At 34.6% G+C, this 20180-nt stretch overlaps 3 protein-coding genes and 1 pseudogene across 3 annotated transcripts; 3 read left to right on the top strand and 1 right to left on the bottom strand.

The window, feature by feature from the left end:
- Positions 1 to 2665: 2665 nt before the first annotated feature.
- Positions 2666 to 3252, bottom strand: LOC140808348 (protein METHYLENE BLUE SENSITIVITY 1-like). The gene has a single exon (XM_073165449.1). It carries the CDS (start codon positions 3193 to 3195, stop codon positions 2887 to 2889), a length of 309 nt encoding a protein of 102 aa, XP_073021550.1. The 5' UTR covers positions 3196 to 3252; the 3' UTR covers positions 2666 to 2886.
- A 445-nt stretch (positions 3253 to 3697) lies between these two features.
- LOC140807092 (protein ACTIVITY OF BC1 COMPLEX KINASE 1, chloroplastic) lies at positions 3698 to 13307 on the top strand. The gene is made up of 14 exons (XM_073163771.1): positions 3698 to 4250; positions 4916 to 5122; positions 5839 to 5928; positions 6003 to 6149; positions 6578 to 6742; positions 6970 to 7110; positions 7178 to 7357; positions 9922 to 10117; positions 10348 to 10475; positions 11370 to 11441; positions 11646 to 11758; positions 11952 to 12099; positions 12791 to 12860; positions 12994 to 13307. The coding sequence occupies exons 1-14, from the start codon at positions 3966 to 3968 to the stop codon at positions 13056 to 13058; spliced, it is 2007 nt and encodes a 668-aa protein (XP_073019872.1). The 5' UTR covers positions 3698 to 3965; the 3' UTR covers positions 13059 to 13307.
- A 2518-nt stretch (positions 13308 to 15825) lies between these two features.
- LOC140806612 (glutathione S-transferase T3-like) lies at positions 15826 to 16412 on the top strand. The gene is made up of 2 exons (XM_073163170.1): positions 15826 to 15850; positions 15946 to 16412. Exons 1-2 carry the CDS (start codon positions 15826 to 15828, stop codon positions 16410 to 16412), a joined length of 492 nt encoding a protein of 163 aa, XP_073019271.1.
- Positions 16413 to 17425: 1013 nt separating this feature from the next.
- LOC140806611 (uncharacterized) lies at positions 17426 to 18451 on the top strand (annotated as a pseudogene).
- Positions 18452 to 20180: the final 1729 nt, after the last annotated feature.

Raw genomic sequence — 20180 nt, 5'->3', positions numbered from 1 at the left:
GTGTGTGTGTGTGTGAACAACTACTCAATCTAAATTCATGGTAATTTTTGTTATTAGCCTAGCTATATATAACAAATAATTAAGTAGTTAAGATTCACATTAATGTCTTCATTTGTAATTATTGACCGCAAAATAAGACCCAAAAAAAGAGTAACTAGATTTTTTTAAAAAAAAACCCCAATGTCATCATTAATCGAAGTCTGGATATGTTACTGTTATATATATATATATATATATATATATATATATATATATATATATATATATATATATATATATATATTGTACCAACATACACGTTGCATACATATACATTCTTTTTATAATTAATTTGATTTTTATTAAAATAAAGATAATATCATAATGATAAACAAAATTATTATATTTAAATAAAATCACATTAAAATTGTAAAAAAAATAAATTAATATGTGTTATTCATAAAGAATCTTTTTTTTTTCATAAAGAATCTTAATGAAAGTATCATTGTGGGTTTTGTCCTATTCTTTTTTTTTTTTTTTTATTTTTATTTTCTTATTTAATTTCGCATTCTAGTCCCTTTGTCTTCTTAATTTTTTTTTCCAGCTATGGATCAAAATGTTTAGCTACAAAAACAGTCAGCTGAGTGAGATGCAATACACTGGGGAAGCGTGTCTGTCTCATCGGCACAGTTACAAGGAAAACTAGAAAGCCCGAGATCAGTCTGTCACAAATTTTGTAAGCAAAAGATCATCCACTAGAATTAAGATAATTTTCGGCTTGCTCGATTAGTTAAAATGCTATTACATTCTTTTGCTTACAACTGCTTGGCGCAGGCAAGGCCCAAGGAGAATAATTTTCAAGGGATGAAGAACACAGAAAACGGACGAATTATTAAGCGCCGTACTATCTATTCCATCACTATTTCTTGACGTCTGAAATAAGGTTCAGTCTCCAAGCATAAAAAATTGCACAAGAATTTCCCTCAGAACCCAGAATTATGTTCTAGAGCTAGACACCAGAAACTAACTCTGATCCATACAGACCATTAGAATCAGGTTGAAAAGGAAACAAGAAACTGCTCACACGCACATAGAATATACCATTCTTGTCAAACATAACAAGAACCATGCCGAAACACCTTGCTCATGGAGTCGAAAACAAATCATCACGTCAAACATGACAATAATATATTAGTTCAACGCCATAAAACAGATAATGAAAATAAGTGTTGGAGCATGTAAAAAAATATAAACGAACAGTATGGCAATACCTCAAACAGAGCACTTGGCAACATCACCAACAACAAAAGAACATGTGAAATTGATAACATGCAAGATATACAACATTAGAGGAAATCTAATTTACAATCAATCACTAGAACAATACCATATTTTGACGACGAGCGAAACCATGATCTGGAACTATACAACGAAAGAAAGTTCACAGTTTGCCAAAATATACAGTCCTGATAGCATCATGTTTTTGTTGTACCAAAATTCCAATAAAAATGATTAAGGACACTGGCAAAATAAATTGAATTTTCAATCCACAACTTAAATATTGTAGTACATTCAACACACATACATCTAATTGGCATGTGTGTGAAGTTTGAACTAGATATATCTACTTCGTTTAGTAACCAGAAGATATTCATATCGAACTGCTGAGTTTAATGTTTCATAACAAACTTGCCCAGATATGTTGCCAAAGTAGATGAGAAACTGTGGGAAACTAGAATATGTTAACAAAGTTTTGACAGTAAGCCTCGACTACCATATAATGATATAAAGCTCATTGTCACAACAATTTTGCAGATGCATGCATATCAGAAATCAAGCATAAACTCAATACAGTATTTCAGCAAATCCATTAAAATCTACTTTCATGAATTGTGACAAAGCTATTCCTATAAAACAGAGCAGAGAAGTAGTACTGGTAATGTGTGCCGTTCTAATTTCTTATCCACAGCCCTTCATACTAAAACAGTGAGAGAATCAATCACACAGAAGAAAGAAACCACATGATTTCATTTGAGTGATACCCAAGGGCACAGTGACATCCAAAACTTCTATAAATCACAAACTAAAGATAAAAAGATTCTCAAGTGACTCGGTTTTTCTTCTTATCGTTTTGAAATCAAAAGACAGACAACTTAGCAGTAATGCTCAGCATATCTCAATGAACTGACATTGATAATACTAAAAAAAAGCCCTCCAATTCGAATAACAATCACATAGGTAAAAGCATAACTCATCCATGCAACGTTTAACACATCAGAAAATGATAGAACAACAAAAAGCGTTAAAAAAAGAAGCTATGTCACCCCTGTTGTTCCTAAACAGATTGGTCTTTCCACACGATCAACTACTAGGGTCAACAAAGCATCACCCCTTTATGAAACTCTGCGAACATTTTCTGATTTCCATACAGGTTTTCAAGTTCCACTTATTGTGATGCATAAGTCAAATTTTTTTCTTCACAAGAGTGATAAGTGATAAGAGCCAAGAAAGCATCGCATCACCCCTTACGAATCTACAAGCACATTTTCCAATTTCCATAACAGGTTTTCATGTTCTACTTATTGTGATACACAAGTCCAATTTTTTCTTCTCAAGAATGATGGGGGGTTATTTCTCCATATCTTGCAAATCAAACAATAATAAACAACACCAGTTAGCACAGACATACCACAAAGCAACTTCATCCACACAGATATGCAGTTTTAATGCATACAACATGATAAAGCAAAGCGGCATATGACAATACAGCAACACAGAAGTTTCCCAAGTCTGCTAAAATTGTTGCTGATGCAAGTATCTACGTAATAGGACAAGTGCAAATAGCGATATGAAACTTTTTTCTGGTTTTGACAGGGAACAGCAATCAAGAAAAGAGGGGATCGAGCTTCACTTCTTGAGGCTGCCTCGCACCCAGGGCTTAGGCTTGGAGGTATCGGCTCCGGCGTGAAGATTTCCGAGCGAGGACTCGTCAAAGGGGATCTTGGGGTGGCGCGCTTCGTGGTGAATCTGCATAGACTTCATGTCGGGTGCAGTGGTCTTGCAGAGGGGGCATTCAAGTTTAGCGTGTCCACCTTTATCCAGTCCGGAACGATCTGCGAGGCCCGCCTTCCCTCCGCCGCGGTTGGTCGTAGCAGCGTCGACTTTGGAAGCAATCTCCTTTGCCGTGTGCTTCTTGGGCTTGGCCTTGCCAGTCATGATTGTCGAAGTTCCTGCGATTTTCTCTGCTAACCCCAAAAATCAATCAGACGTGTAAAAAATATAATTTTTTATGTTAAAAATTTTATTTTTCAATTTAATTATCAATATGGTGTTCGGTCTCATAAAAATAGATTTATTAAACTATCTCACAATAAATTATTATTATTATGAGATAGACAAAAAATTGTGTGTTACGAGTTGTATTTTGTGAGACAGATATTTTATTTGGGTTATCCATCAAAAAATATTAATTTTTATGCTAAGAATATTACTTTTTATTGTGAATATCAGTAGATTTGACTCGTATCACAGATAAAAATTCATCAGATCATATCACACGAGACCTACTCTATCAGATATGTGTGTATCATTATTTAATTCATACCTAATAAAAAGTATATATATTTCAAAAAAATAAACTCATTAATTTGCACTTATATGTGTAAATAAAACGAATAAAATTATATTATTTCACTATATTAAAGTAGTTGGAAAAAAAAAATTTAAGTACAACTTTAACAACGGAACATACAACTCGCGGAAGCGGCAACTATCTCCTCTCTTCTCCACCCCAATTTCCTGATCATCCTCACCCTGAAAATCATGAACACGGCATTCCCATGAACTTTCAGCAAAAACCCACCTCGAATTGAGCTAAATTTTTCTGAATTTCGTAGAATATACGCACGTCACTGCATAAAGGCACCATTTTTTTGGAACTAAACCTGAATTTATTCAGTTTTTATACGCAATTATAGGATTTAAATATGGCGTTGATCTGCTCGAACTTTATATACATTAAGTCTTCAGACTCACAGTTGCTGTCCCCATTTGTTAGCAGTCTAAATAGCTACAACGTTCATGTAAAGTCGAATCGGAATTCTGAAGTGGGTACATGTCGGAGCAGAAGACGGAGTGTAATTCGTGCTGTGAAAACTGAATCCTTGGTACCACTCGAGAACCCTTTAAGTACAAGCGGCAATAGCGCCTTGGAGCAGCTGGACATCGAACGCGGCGTCTGTGTTCCATTCCGAAAGTATTCACCGGAATTAGTATGTGATTATATTTATTGCAGTCTTCTGAATATTTTATTGTTACAGTGAGTCATTACCGAATTTTAACATGTTGGAGTAAAATAAAATTACTGAAATTAAATCGCATTTGTTACTTATTATTTTAATTCGACGTAATCAATCGTATGTATACTTTCTAGCAGTTCATCTGATATTTTCGGAATTTTTAGTTGTAAAACTGGTTTGAATATGTAAACACAACAATATGCTCTCGAGGTAATGCGAACTTTTCAGTATGATTATTTCACACCAAAGAAGGCCGGACTTGTGAGTTTTGTTGTTGCTTGACGAGCAAGACAAGAGTCTGAACCTTTTGGTCTTAAGTAATAGAAATTATGTGGATTGTAGCCTCTGCAGAATACTCTTTAGCTTTGAAATGATTCGAACCCGCCAAGTGGTGCTGTTATCTAGTGAAACTTACTTTGCATGTTGATTACATTTCTGAAATTTGAAGATTATGGTAAAAGCGGTTTCTAAATTTGCATTAGCTTAAAATACCAATGTAGCACTTGCATACATTGTTTGCATCATTCTTTAGGAGTTTTTTTTTTGCTTCATCGTCATTGTAAGCATTGGTTTGTTATCACTGAAGTTATTTCTTTTGGTTTTCGGCCTTTATCAATTAATTTTGGTTACTCCTCTAGGTGAGGAGTAAAGTGTTTGAATCAAGGGGAACTATATTATCATTAATTGGTAGAGGAGTGGAAATTGTGTGGAAATTGGGACTGTATTGGTCTGCTTTGATGTATGATTTTCTCGTGGGACGGGATGAAGAGGTTGTTCCTTTTCGGGCTCGCCAATTGAGGAATCTCTTGTGTGACTTGGGCCCTTCTTTCATCAAAGCTGGACAGGTGTCTATTTTCCCTCTAGATTCTGTAATGTTGTGATTTTGTTTATTGAATGGAAATTTTTTTGTTTATATCTATAATAGATTGATAATTGTTGGTCCCGAGGTGATCAGATTATAAATGGCATTGAGAAGCTGAACAAATAATTTTTTCGAACTTTTATGTCTGATCCGAAATGCGGTAGAGCTGCAATGGCACAAGTTTTAATCTTTTGAAGACCAAGATATAACTTATGGAAGCGTCTAAGAACTAATACAAATAGTTATTTTGAAAGTAAGGCACAACGGTCAATAATGACTCTAAGCTGGTGTAATTTTGAACTTCTCTTTACTTTCAAACTGAAAGCTATCCACTGAAAGCCATCGATTTACACCTATATATGAAGCCTAATTCATTCTCCGGATTTACTAAAGGCGACTATTAGTGACTCTAAGCTCTTGTACGACAATTCTTGGTATTATGCCTAAGGCAGGGTAGCCTTAGGCATAATACCAAAAATCCTTAGCTATATTTCTTCAAAATAAAAATCCTTAGTTTATTAAATCGTAAAACCGAACCTTGACTAATCAGAACCCTATTACTTATATGAATTTATGGGGATCACAAGTAACGCTAAGATGGACTATTTTAAAACCATGTAGCGTAGAAACATGTCTATCATGCTTTTGTAGTGTCTCTTCTTTTCTTAAAGTATTCTTCTATTTGATTTCTGCAAAAAGGTGCTGGCAAATAGGCCTGATATTATTAGAGAGGACTACATGAACGAACTCTGCATCCTTCAAGATGATGTTCCTCCTTTTCCCAATCAGGTAATTGATTTATTTTTTGTTGTGCTTATTTTCTAAGTATTTTTAACCAATCAACCATCATTAAAGTGGTGTAGGTTGCTTTTAACATCATAGAAGAGGAATTAGGCCAGCCACTTGAAGCTGTTTTCAGTAAAATTTCATCAAAGACAATTGCGGCTGCAAGCTTGGGACAAGTTTATCGAGCAACATTGCGGGCCACTGGGGAAGATGTTGCTATTAAGGTACTGTGCCAAACTCATTGTGCCAACTCTGTGTGTTTTGGGAGTGCAATACTGCAAAAATCTGGTTTTGTGCTGCACTTTGCAAATGGTATGCATTTGGGGTGATATTCCACTTTCATATATTAAATTTTAAAACCGGTTTTTCATTTGGCATACCAAATGTTAAGCAGTTGTTTCAAAGATACAAATGTTTTGGCCATTTATACTTTACATGGTATATTTTATAGCTTTGAGTATAGTTGATACTTTTCATTTCTATGTTGTTTGATACCAATCACGTCTAAAATCCAGTATTCTTGAATTTGTCTTAGCTCAACTCTTGTTTCACCGTTCACGCCTTCTGTTGATAATGGCTTTCTGGTTGAGGCTCGTTAATTGTTCCATCTTGGTATCATACTCTAAAATGGATATATGACATTTGTTTGCAGGTGCAAAGGCCCGAGATAGAACCCATTATTTACAGAGATCTTTTTCTTTTCCGAACTCTTGCTTCATTCTTGAATGGCATAAGCCTGCAAAAACTGGGTTGTAATGCTGAGCTCATACTCGATGAATTTGGCGAAAAGCTTTTGGAGGAGCTTGATTATACCTTGGTATCGCCTTCGAACACTTCTGTTGACAAAGGGAAAATTACAACCCCTCCCCTTCTTGTTTTGTTCAAACATGTTTCTAAATATTTATTATAGGATCAGTGGTAAAAGAATCTTGAGTAATATTTCCGTTTCTTTTGGAAAATAGTAATTTATATATGCTTTAGATTAATTCCACATTTTGACACAGAGATGAACTATAATTCATATTCCACTTTTTGCCTATCTAGGAAGCCCGCAACATTGAAGATTTTTATGAGAACTTCAAAAATGACCCAACAGTCAAAATTCCTCGTGTTTACAAAAAGCTCTCTGGGCGCCATGTGCTGGTGATGGAGTGGATAGATGGAATTCGATGCACCGATCCTCAGGTTTGAATGTTAATTCACCTTTTAAAAACTAGTTTTCTATATGATTCTATGGTACTCCTCTAATCAGGCTATCAAGGATGGAGGAATTGATGTCAATGGATTTTTGACTGTTGGAGTAAGTGCTGCCTTGCGGCAGTTGCTAGAGTTTGGACTATTTCATGGGGATCCACACCCTGGGAATATCTTTGCCATGCGTGATGGGCGCATTGCTTACGTAGATTTTGGGAATGTAGCTGTTCTCAGTCAGGTGAGAAATTGTTAACTTACACCTTTTATTTTCTTGCTTCTTCGTAATAGTTAACCATATGTCCAATGCTGGTGTTTTTTAATTTTCCTTTGCTTGTGTAGACTCCTTTTGCAGCTCTAATTTTGGTATCGTAATATATTCTCTAATTAGAATAAATCCCATGTCACAACCTAAACACTAGAAGTAGGTCAACTATCATCTCATTAAATGCCTTCTCATTTCGAAAATAAACATACTATTCAGGTTAAATATAAATTAAATAGCAAGCCAAAAACATATACAAGTTTGCCTGCACAAATTTTGCTAACCAACGTAAAACGAATATGAAGAGCCCCAAAATATAATGCAAAACTCCACTAATTTAATAAATATGAAAAAGTCTAATAAGCTCTAACACCAAAAAAAATGGCCATGGTTCTCTCCAAGTTCCACCGCCCGCAGAACTCTGAAATCCTTCGGCATACCAAACTCGGCAAGGGGTGAGTCAAGGCTCAATGCATTCATATTCACACATATATGTGAATTAAACAAATTATAAACCCTATAAAGATTAAACAGCAATGAACTTTGAGAACCATATGACCATCAGGACACTTCTAGTCAACTCTGTCTTTCATAACATACAATGATCACAATATTCCTCACCATAGTACCTTGAAAATTAAAATTAAAATTCACTGTTAACATCAAGAAATTTAGTCCCCAAATCACACCATTATAATTGGCAACCAACAACATCGGTTATTCCAGATATAATTCGAGTGGAAATTCAGTATAATCACCAGCCAACAATATCAATAAAAACTTCTAAAACACCACAAAATTATCATACTAGTCAACCCCATATGTCAAAAAAATAAGCATGAATCAGAAATCCATTTAGTTAGTATGATCTATTCCTAATAGAAACTAAACATGTGTAAAACTCAATCATAATCAATAATATATCATTTTTTAACTACAGTATTTATTCTGGCTAAACATAATGCAATAAACAGGATAATATTGGTGTCAAAACAAAGCTCCTACCTAGGGCTATCCGCTTATCCGGATATGCAATCGGTTTAGCCAGGACATAGATGAACAGTGACTAATTTGATCTTAAAGCTTTCATACCCGTGCACCTCTGTTCTCTCTCGTTTATAGAAATGTTAAATAATTTTATCTATATAACCGTTTCAGACCAAGATAAATATGCTGAGAGGCTTGGATTTCTGCTTGTTCTTTAAGCAAAAACATAACGCGCTTGCTCATAGAATATTCGTCCAAGGTTCACTTTGGCCATCCACACGCGGACACGAGGCAGTTTGTCGATTTTGTTGTCATTTTGATTTTTTATGTTTGGTTAAATTTGTACCACTTTTTCACTTACTATACACTTCTGCATAATCGTGTGTGTTGTGGGTTGCAGTTGCAGTTGAACTGCATGTATTATAGTTATCAGATAGTCATTCATAGAATTAAATGTTTGCTATTTTATCAAAAGTTATTGTTGATAGAAATGGAACAACATAAATATTTTTAATCAGCAGTGTAATTCAAGCTCTAGTTTCGAGCGTGAACAGTTTTTGCTCCCAACGATGTTCCAACTAAAAATTGCATTTGACTTACAATTTTAAGAAATCAAACACAGTTTTGACACCAATTTTTTTTTTTTTTGATGAGAAACATAAATTTTATTAATATAGTTCTTTTAACATTACAAGAAGTGGACTAGCGATCCACTGCATCCAAATAAAACCATCTAATTTTAACAATACACATAGGACCAATCCCTTAAAATGTCAAATGTAGAGGACTCCATAAAAGTTTTATCCGCTCCAATCCAATTGGCTAAGGTGAACTTGACTTTTCCTCAGATATCTTCCGTTGTTTCTTCTTAACTCTTGGAAAATTCTTCTATTCCTCTGCGTTTTGACACCAATTTTAGAACCAAATGCGGGCTAATTTACCAAAAACTATAGTTAGTGATGGTTGTGCTAACCACTAACTCAAATATTTTAAATCGGCATAGTAGTACGAATGTAGCATTTCAATTGTTCTCACTGTACAACAAATATTGCTCACTAACACCATTGATACGCGTTCTCTCCATCGAAGATCTAAATATGTCTTTTGGTCCCAAATTGTTTTAAATAATTATTGAGAAAGTGAGCTTAAAAATATTCCATATTTGTCCTCCGTAGTGGTGGTTGTGAATCACTGTTTAAAAAAAAAAAAAAAAAACTGCCAATGGTAAGAAAGTTTTCTATATAATATTTAAGGAAGTCTACAAAAGAAATGAGGGTACGCATTTTGGGGCACAAAGGGAGAGTTCTGTGGCTGTTCAACTCTACGATAGTGTGTTAAAAAAATTTGCCCATTTCAGGATGAGGAGAGTTCCATAAAGAGATGCAATGTATGAAAGATATTGTTTATTATTTTATTTCTTATCTCTATGTTTGGAGAACATGATATTCTAACTTCATATTTTCAACCTTTATCATCTCAGTCTACTGCTTCTCCCATTCTTCATTAGTTTCTAAAAGAGATGAATACCAACTTGTTTTTCTATTTTTTGTCAGCTAAATAAACAAATACTGATAGATGCTGTTGTCCATGCTGTAAATGAAGATTATGCTGAGATGGCCAATGATTTTACTAGGCTTGGTTTTCTTGCGCCTGGGACTGATGTATCCCCCATTATTCCAGCTCTTGAAGCAATTTGGCAAAATTCTCTTGGAAAAGGTCTTTCTGACTTTAATTTCAGAATTGTCACAGGTATTCTCAACTATTTCTCCGAGTGATTGAGTGGATTCCAATATCCTGTTTTGGTTTGTGCTTTCTTTCTTCTTTAACAGCAAATTGGAGGGATGGAGTGGAAAAATGGGACTGTGCTTTTATATTATTTCATATGGAGAGTTTAATATTGTTTTTCATAGATAAGTCCATAAAATATGAGCTGAATTTGCTTTTGATTGATATGCTCCTGTTGTTCACTTTTCTTGCAGGAAAATTTAATCAGCTTGTTTACAATTACCCTATTCGTATTCCAGAAAGATTCTCTCTTGTTATCCGTTCTTTATTGACTCAAGAAGGCATTTGTTTCACCCTGAAACCAGATTTCAAGTTTCTTGAGGTGATGCAATTTTCCCTTGATTTTGGAACAGTTTTTTTTTAGTGGAATGCTTCACGTGGATTGTGGTTATGTAGAATGAATACCTGATTTTTAATATGCTCCAAAAACACCAACAAATTTCTATAAAACTGGTTAAACATTAGTCTGGGAAGAATGGGAAATTTCTGCTGATATTGGAGAAAGGAATATTGAATCTATCACCAATAGTCGTAGCTCTCATATGTACTAAACCATAACAATCTATATTCTATGGGTCTAAATCCCTTGTGATATTCAAAAGTAGGCAATATCAAAAGTAGGTGTGAAACCCCTTGCGAGGAGAGAAAATGGGGCACAAAACCTCATTTGTTTTAAAATGTGCTCCAGAAAATCCCCCATGGTTCGTAATAAATAATAAAGAAACCAAAAAATATATTCTTCACTCACGCTTTTAATCAATAAAAAAAAATGAAATGTCATTGCTAAAGACGTTCGCATGAATCATTAATGGCGAATAGAAGTGTCAAATGACATTGAAAGACAAATAATTCCCTTGCTGACACAATCTTGGAGATATTCGAAGCTAGGGGGGATTTTATGCTTATTTTCTTCTCAGGGTCTTTAGCAGCTTCTGAATGGGGCCACAATTAATTTCACTCCATGTGTATTGACTGCATTAGTTGTTTTAGTAAATTTTAAATTAGGAGTTATTCGATTTTAGTTGTTCCTTACCACATGGCACATAACTGCATTAGTAGAAATGTTTAGTTGGGATAAACAGCTATACAAGCTTGAGTAGTTACCATTCCCTTGAATACTAACAATATTCAGCTGTGACTTGTCAAGCATGGTGATTGTTTACCGCTATCTTTTTTTTTAAATTGTTGACATTACAAGTGGAAAATTTTGCAATAGGTTGCATATCCTTATATTGCAAAGCGTCTCCTGACAGACCCGAATCCTGCTTTACGTGAACGCCTGATTCAGGTTAGATTACTATCCTTTGGTAAAAATGTATTGTCCTTGTTTGGAGTCCGACAATGTATGTACATTTGATCTTGCCTTTTTCTTGGTGGCTCCTACTCTATATGTGTATATGCTTGATCTTCTAATTTTAGAAGATGTGTTGTGGAGGACTCTAGATTACTAAAGGGTGCAGTTTGTGATGTTATCCTCTACTTGATTTCCCAGGTTCTATTTAAAGATGGCATTTTCCAGTGGAAAAGACTTGAGAACCTAATTATTCTAGCGAAGGAAAATGTAGCAAAAATGAGCAGCAACCCTGCGCTACAAGGAAATAACATGTACATCACTTTCTGTTGACCTTTTAATTGAGTTTGAATCTGTTCTTCCCATTAGCAGAATAATTTGAATTTTCTTTGTGACACAACTTGTTACTTTCCCACCCCAGATATAGAAAATTACTTGGGCGCTCATAAGCTGCAAATGCCCAATATTTTTTGGCTGTCTATGTGATTCTGGGTTCTTCTCATTCAGGCCAAAGTCTATTGAACGGCGAGTTGAAAGGAAATTGGATTTGACAGACACTATCAAGGATGGGACCCGACTTTTTCTAATTGACGAAGGAATTCGGAGGCAGCTTATACTTGCTCTAACAGAAGATTCCAAGCTCCATGTTCAAGAGGTTTGTGATATCTTCGGGTATTTACTTTTTATAAGGTGCTTACACTGGTTAAGACTTTACTGTATGCTCGAGTTGTGTGTGTCATATAGAGTAGGAGGACAAACAAACAAATCTAGCCGACTCAAAAATTTTGGAGTTGTCTTGTATATCATTCGATTTATCATCGAAGTTATCTAACTCGAGATAGGAGCTTACCTGTTTGAATATATTTGTGAACCAACAGTTTTGCTTGATAACTTGTGTGCCGCTTCAAGCTTTCATATATTTATTAATAGTTTGATTATATAATCAGAGTTAGACAAGCTTATGAAATCGAGCTTTGTTGTATATAACTTAATAATTAAGTTCGAACCAAACTAATTGAGTTCGAATTTGAATACCAAGCCTAAACAAAAGTGGCACCAAAATAGTTCATTTTCGAGTTTCGACCTGACGAAAACATACAAGCTCAAACTCAGATATGAAAAAAACATGAGTAGTGTTAACTCAATCTGATCATTTGCATCTTTAGTGGAGAGATTTATACTGTAGTTTATGGCTCCCCACCCAGCAAATTGTTTTGGTCTTCCTCCTATAGAGGCGAATTTTGTGGATATAGAGTTTTACACTGTACCTTAGATCGTCGTATGAATTGTCGTTTTTGTTCAAACCCAAACGAGTCATGAAATATGACAGTGACATGCTTTTGTAGCTGGTAGACGTATACAGACTTCTCGAGGACCAAATCGACATACCTTCTATCGCGTTGCAAGTATTACAAGGTAAAGCTTCATTGGAATCGAACTCGGAATTGTTTTGTGATGTGAAGTTTCTGAGGAACCTCGGGCTTCATTTATATCTCACGAGCCTGCATCTTTTCTAAATTTTTACGCTCGTCTTTTGATTCCTTTGCAGATCTACCCTTTGTTGCGAGGGACGCGATGCTTTCTTGGAGCACCTCCGTACTATCAGATAGATAAGTTAAATTCTGGTGTGTCAGTGGTATTCAGGTGCACTGGCTTTGTTATGCCCTCCGTGTTGCCTTATTGACAAAGAGCCAATGCATATCATTGTGAATGTGATGCACAAAATGAAATTAAATTTTGGTACATGACTGACTAGTAGGTTCAAGTATATAGATTGTCGTATATGTTCCCAAGGCTGAAATGGAGACATTTTGTAAAGTCGCATACTGATTTTTCAAATTTTAGTTTATCATTTCAGGTCCATGGCTCATAGTTGTGAAAATAAACATCCACCTGTATGCATGTAACCACATGCCCTTGCATGCGTGTAACGAGATTCAACAGATTTTTAATCTCCCTCAAACTTTTAATTCTAAGTTCTATCTGCGTGCAGTGCCCAAAACTACAGTTTTGATTTCTCAATTTCTAGCGATTCAAATCAGGCAAATGGCCGCTCTTATTTTCTTTTTCCAATTGCAATTTCTGCATATCAAGAATTTCTAAGCTCCCGCTTCCATTTTCCTTAGTCCTTGTATCTTCTAAATAGACTCAAAAAAAATATATCAATAAAGTTGAATGCAATTTTTATGGGGAAATAACTAATGGTGTGATTTATCGACATAAGCAAAATTTTGTTGTTTTGTTGGTGACAATAAAAATAAGAAACCCAAAATGTTCAGAGTAAATGAAAGAAGAAATCGGTTTTTATATGGCAAAAAGAAAGAAATGAAAAATCAAATGGATGTGATCTCTCACTTTGATGAAGTTGCAGTTTGGAAGTCGAAAAAGATGCCCCAACAAAAAAAAAAACTTACAGCTTCATTTGGTCATTGTTCTAGTCTTGCACCTGATTTTTAAGGGAAGAAACTAAAACAAACTGACCTAATAGATTTATATTTCCGACAAGATGTTGATGAGATTGTGAAGCAAGGAAAGAAAAAAGATACAAAGTTGTATGGAAAAAAAAAAGAAATTGGGGGAGAATGCGATGCAAATGTTCGGTAGATCGATGTATGATGCATATATTCCATTTAATGTCAAGAATTATGATAGTTTTAAACAATTTATTGAAGTTGTTGGACAATTTGTTGTGAAATGAGTCCTCTGCTTACAAGAAGTTAGAGTTAATTGTTTAAAAAGGAGTTTAAAACATACGCAATTAATATTGAAAGAATACACAGATGATTACATACGCAATTAATATTGAAAGAATACACAGATGATTATGTCAAATATGAGTGTACTTTAATGGTAGATAAGTTGACAAATAAAAAAAATAGGACATTGATTTTTTAGTAAATAATTCAAGATGGAGTGTGTTTATAGAATCTATAGATGGATCGAGCTATTCTCACAAGGGTGCAAAACTATTTGAGGAGTTGGACAAAAATGTGCAACAAATTGTGAAAATAATGTGGTTCAAATTTTTACTGATGATGCAAGCAAAAATATTTTAGCTTGTATGGTTTTAAATTTTGATATCAGTTCTATCACGTTATACAAAAAAAAAAATAATAATTAAAGTTCTAATATGTAATTTATATATTGTTCTTAAATTTGAATGAACATGACGCCATTTGGAAGCACAATATCCTTATTTGTATTGATCTTCATGTGCTGCTCATTGTTTAGATTTGATGCGTGAAGATATATGGAAAGGCAATGATGGTTAATGGATTAGAGAATTCACGAGACAAAAAGACATGTTTAGAGTTGGAAAACTTGTTTTACAATTGCTTTATTGTCTTTAAAACGGTTTCAAAAGCACAAGGCGAGTTTTAGAAACTTGTTTATATATGTTAAATGGACCGCTAATAAATTTGCAATGGAAGCACAGGTAAACGGGCAGCAAAGATTATACTAAGGGCATCCACAATGGTGGATATAATCAAGGCCATGTCATCCAAATATCCTCTCCATCTAAATATTCATCACTGAACATCATTGATTTGTGTGCCACAACAATACCCGGTTACAAATTTGTAACCGGGTATTGCAATTTTTTTTAAATTTCTTCAAGCCAACATGATTGAGAGTCGCTTGTTTTTTGGGTCGAGCTTTTATTTTTTTGGTTTTTTGGGTCGAGCTGCTCAAGGGTCGAGCTCTTCACTAAAAGTGATCTCCAAGTGAAGAGCTTGGGTTGAACACCCAGGCTCTTCACACACTTTGAGTGAAAAGCTTGGGTGGTGAATAGCTCGACCCAAGCTCTTCAGCTTGGGTCGAGCTTCTTTTTATTTATTTTTTTCACTTTTTTTAATATTTATTTAATTATTATGTGAATATAAACGGACAATTGAATGGAATTCACAACATTTTTTTCTCGGATCGATTAAGAACGTTGGATTTTGAACGTTGGGTAACATCCAAATTTTAGTCTATAAATACACAACTTTTTAAGAAATTAAAATTCCTATTTTCAACATCCTACATACATATTTCTCTCACAAAAAAATATTACATACAAATTTTTTTTTGGAATGGATAATAGTTCTAATAATTTTTTTAGGGATCTTTTGAACTCTCCAAATATTGACGAAATTCAAGTGGAGAAAATTCTCGGGTTCGTATGAGTGTCCAATATCCTCAATTTCCAATTCTTACACAGCAACCACAGAATTTGCAACATTTTCCATATCCACCACCATATTTTTTTAACGTCCCTCTAGCTCAGTGAAATACATGTCCTCCATAATATTGGCAGAGTAGCCAATAGTTTGTGCAAGCTCCATCCCATGGAATTAATCTTCTTCAATCAATGGGGCTTCAATCAACTGAATCGAGAATGGCTGGTGTTGATGCAATTGACAGTGATAAAGAGGTAGAAGCACTTTAAGAATTCCGAAATTCACAATTTCCTCCTTTCTCGTCTCAAATAGGACTTGAAAATATTACTCTCAATCAGGCAAGCAAGACGGGGGCCAAGATTCAGATGGAGATCATGGCAAGCGGACAGCGTGGACAGTAACAGGTGATAAGCTCCTTGCATCAGCATACACAATGATGAGCGAAGACCCAACTGTTGGTAATGCCCAGAAGAGTGAGTCTTTTTGGAAACGGGTTGTAGAATATTACAATACCAATCGAGACAAGAAAGCTAAAAAAAGGACTGCAGAGAAAGCCAAAGCACACTGGGCTGCGGTGAAAATGGTCGTGAATAGATATAATGGAATTTACAATAAATGGTACAAGGATCGACCAAGTGGATGGAGTGACGAGGATTTCATGATGCAGGCTCATGAAGAATACAAGAGTACCTTCAAATCTACTTTTCAATATGAACACGTGTGGAGGATTTTTAAAGATAGCCCTATGTATGCTCCTCAATCCTCAGGACACCGGTCTGCAAAGAAGGCAAGGACATCTGAATGATCACGTGCACATATTGACTCGTCTAATGCTACACCAAGTGTTGATTCAGAGTAAAATGAAGCCTGATCTCGTCCTATGGGACATAAGGCCGCAAAAAAGAAAGGCAAAGAAAGAGTGACCCATGTTGATCAAATTACCGAGGCTATGCAAAAATCAGTAACATAGATGGAGGAATATAATAACCACAAGAAAGTGGATCAACTCATTCAAGCTCATAAACTACTCGTAATGGACACACGAGGTGTGACAGATAAATAACTTCATAATCATCTAGCGATATGTGAGCAGCTCCAAAAAAAAAAAATTGAACATGTAATGTGGTTGAAATTTCTATTTGAAGTCATGTATTTTATTATGTGTGTGGTTTGCAATTTATATTTTTAAATCATGTATTTTAGTGTGTTTTTATTATGTGTGTGGTTTGCAATTTATGTTTTTAAATAATGTATTTTAGTGTGTTTTTATTATGTGTGTGGTTTACAATTTATGTTTTTAAAAAGATTGAACATGTAATGTGGTTTGAAATTTCTATTTTTGAATCATATATTAATTTGTGAATGATCTATAATATATATTATACATATACATACATAATGTGTGTGTGGATAAAAATGTGAACTAGCCGTTACAAAATAGATGTTACAAACTAGCCGTTATGAAATAGCCGTTACAAAAATGTATATAAGTAGGAAATCATTATTCTTCACAATACATCCAGTCTGCATTTTCTCTTATACTCAACTATTCATTTGTTCCAAAATGTCTCAAGATCCTACTCAAAATAACATAGAAAACATTCCAGAAGATACAACATCGGATCCTTGTGAAGAATTATTCATGACGATGGTGCATAATCAAAATAGAGCAGCTGAATTCATTAAAACTTATTATGAAATTCACAAAGAATACGATCAATTAACAGAGAGCGTGTAGCTGGGTACGTTCAACTTGTTCATGATTATTTATCTACTGAGCCGGTTTATACCGATGACATGTTCCGATGGAGATTCCGAATGAGAAATGAGTTTTTTTTGCGCATAGTCACTGATTTGCAAAATCAACCATATGGATATTTTAAATGGAGAGAAGATGTTGCGAGAAGAAAAGGCTTATCCCCATTTCAGAAATGCACGGCAGCTATCCGCCAACTAGCTTATGGAGGCCCAGCCGACCAATTGGACGAGTATCTAAGGATGGGTGAAACAACTGCACTTGAATGCTTGTCCAACTTTTGTCAATGTGTTATGCAGATATATGGGCGTGTGTACTTAAGAAAACCCAATGCAACCGACATCGCTTGTTTGCTTGAAATGCATGAGCAAAGACATGGTTTTCCTAGCATGTTAGGAAGCCTTGATTGCATGCATTGGGCTTGGAAAAATTGTCCGGTGGCGTGGAGAGCCCAGTACACTCGAGGCGATCATGGCTAGCCAAAAATTGTGCTTGAGGCAGTTGCATCAGCCGATTTTGTGGATATGGCATGGAGTGGCTAGGTCTCGTAATGACATCAATGTCCTTAACGAGTCGCCTCTTTTTAATGACGTCTTGAAAAGAAATGCACCATATGTTAATTTTCTTCTGAATGGTACACAATATACTAAAGGATACTACTTAACAGATGGTATATATCCGGAATGGGCCACTTTCGTGAAGAGTTTTTCATGCCCACATGATCCCAAAAGAATGAAATTCAAAGAAAGACAAGAGGCTGCAAGAAAAGATGTTGAACGGGCATTTGGGGTTCTCCAAGCTCGTCGGGCAATTATAAGAGGCCCGGGAGACATTGGTTTATGGATAATTGCAAAGAAATCATCTATACATGCATTATCTTAAACAACATGATTGTTGAGGACGAGGGTAATGCAATATCAATGTGGGATTTTGAAGAACAAGATAATTTCATAGCCAATCAGGGTTCAACCACAGAATTTGACGAATACCTTCGAAGAAATACAGAGTTACGTGATAGTCATATGCATCATCAACTTCGTCACGATTTGGTTGAACACATTTGGGAGAAATGTCGTCGTGATGAGTGAATGCCTGGTGTATTTCACTATATGTTTGGTTTGTAATTTCTGTTTTCATTTATTATTTTTTAGTATCTTCGTGAATTACTAAATTTCAATTATTATTATTATAAACGTTGTTTTATGGTTTGTAATTTTTTATTATTAATGTTATAAATATTATTTTGTGGTAAATTAGTTTTGTATAGTTCATTATAAATTTTTAAATTTTATTAATTTTTATTTTTTTACAAATTAATTATTCAAAAATAATCGTTATAAACTTTTTAATTTTATATTAGAATAAAAATATAATACTAATAATAGATAAAAGTAATTAAAGTGGTGAAATGATTTTATTTAAATGAAAATAAAATATTAATTAAAGTGACAATAGGACTCATAAATATTTAGTTGGTCTGATATTTGATTGTGAAATATGAGATATTTGAGTAGAAAAATATTTTATTAATGACGTGGATTAGGGGGGACAACAAATATTTGGAGGAAATATCCTCCTTATTGTGGATGGCCTAATGTCTTCATTTTGAAATACGATCACGTATGCTGTTAAAGTAGGTGGTCCAGTATGGAAATTATTTGATTGATTGATGGGAAAAAAAGCCTCGGATATGCTGTATTTATGAGACAATGGATCGAGCTAAAGAAATTACCAGTGCCTCATTTGATACCAAAGAAGATAAGTATAAATATATTTTTGGTATAATTGATTATAGGTGGATGATACAACTCCATCTACCTATACATAATGTTGGACATTTCTTAAACACTGAGATCTTCTATTTCGATTCTAATATAGAAAACGACAATAAAGTTGTAACATATTTGTATAAATGTATCACTAGTGTAACGTACCATACTTTAAAACTGCTTAAAAATTTGCGAAAAATAAAAAAATTTCTTGAATAAGTAATAATGTTTTAAAATGCAATATAAATAAAATGCTTGACTAAATATTTGGAATAAAAACGAGTACAAATTATTTCCGTGTCATCAGTGGCACAATCAAAACAAGCTTGCAAAAGTATATGCTTAAAAAAACATGAAGTAATTTCATTAAAATCAGAGTGAATGAGTTTAACATGCATGAAATTCTTAAAAAGTTAAGCGGTCCTCGGGTCAGGCCTCCGCACAGTCCAAGCCAACTCACTGGTCCTCACCTCTCGCCTCCTCAAACTCGTCATTACCTGCATCGATCAAATCTAGTAAGTCTAAAGACTCAACATGTATAAACTGAGAATAACAATTAATACATAATAAAACCACATGCATTTTAAAGTAGTACATACATACTTAAACTTTGAACATACTTACATAAACATAGATGTGTCATCATTTCATAAACTTTTTCATAAACATGCTTGCGTCATAGATACATAAACATGCATATTCATCATCATTTTGTGTAAAGATATGTTTCAAAGCAAGTGACCCATAACATAATGCGCCTGATCAGACTAAACCACAGTACTGGGCTGACAGGGATCATCACAGCCTTTCGACCGAGCGTCCACTTCCACATACATAAGATCATCGGTCGTGCTTTACCAGGTGGATCGGTCATTGGTCATGCTTTACCGCTTTCCAATCCTGAACAAACCCGGTCATGCTTTACTTCCCGGATACGTTCTACGGCTTCCAAACCATAACATTATTGGTCACAAGACAATTTGCATGCCTCAAAACATAAAACATTTTTTTTTTGCACGTCGAACATACTTGCATAGCGTTGAGATCT

This window comes from Primulina eburnea, chromosome 12, assembly GCF_022965805.1.
Source record: "Primulina eburnea isolate SZY01 chromosome 12, ASM2296580v1, whole genome shotgun sequence".
In the NCBI taxonomy this organism is placed as follows: Eukaryota; Viridiplantae; Streptophyta; class Magnoliopsida; order Lamiales; family Gesneriaceae; genus Primulina; species Primulina eburnea.
The sequence above is the reverse complement of the archived record's forward strand: the minus strand, read 5'-3'. Positions and strand labels throughout refer to the sequence as shown.

Excerpts from the sequence above, each read along its gene's own strand:
- LOC140808348 (XM_073165449.1), bottom strand. The coding sequence starts at position 3,195 with ATGACTGGCAAGGCCAAGCCCAAGAAGCACACGGCAAAGGAGATTGCT.
- LOC140807092 (XM_073163771.1), top strand. The coding sequence starts at position 3,966 with ATGGCGTTGATCTGCTCGAACTTTATATACATTAAGTCTTCAGACTCA. Across the intron at positions 7,111-7,177 it reads TTCGATGCACCGATCCTCAG|GCTATCAAGGATGGAGGAAT; the intron begins GTTTGAATGTTA and ends TCCTCTAATCAG. Across the intron at positions 10,476-11,369 it reads CAGATTTCAAGTTTCTTGAG|GTTGCATATCCTTATATTGC; the intron begins GTGATGCAATTT and ends ATTTTGCAATAG.
- LOC140806612 (XM_073163170.1), top strand. The coding sequence starts at position 15,826 with ATGGCTGGTGTTGATGCAATTGACA. Across the intron at positions 15,851-15,945 it reads TGGTGTTGATGCAATTGACA|GCAAGCAAGACGGGGGCCAA; the intron begins GTGATAAAGAGG and ends ACTCTCAATCAG.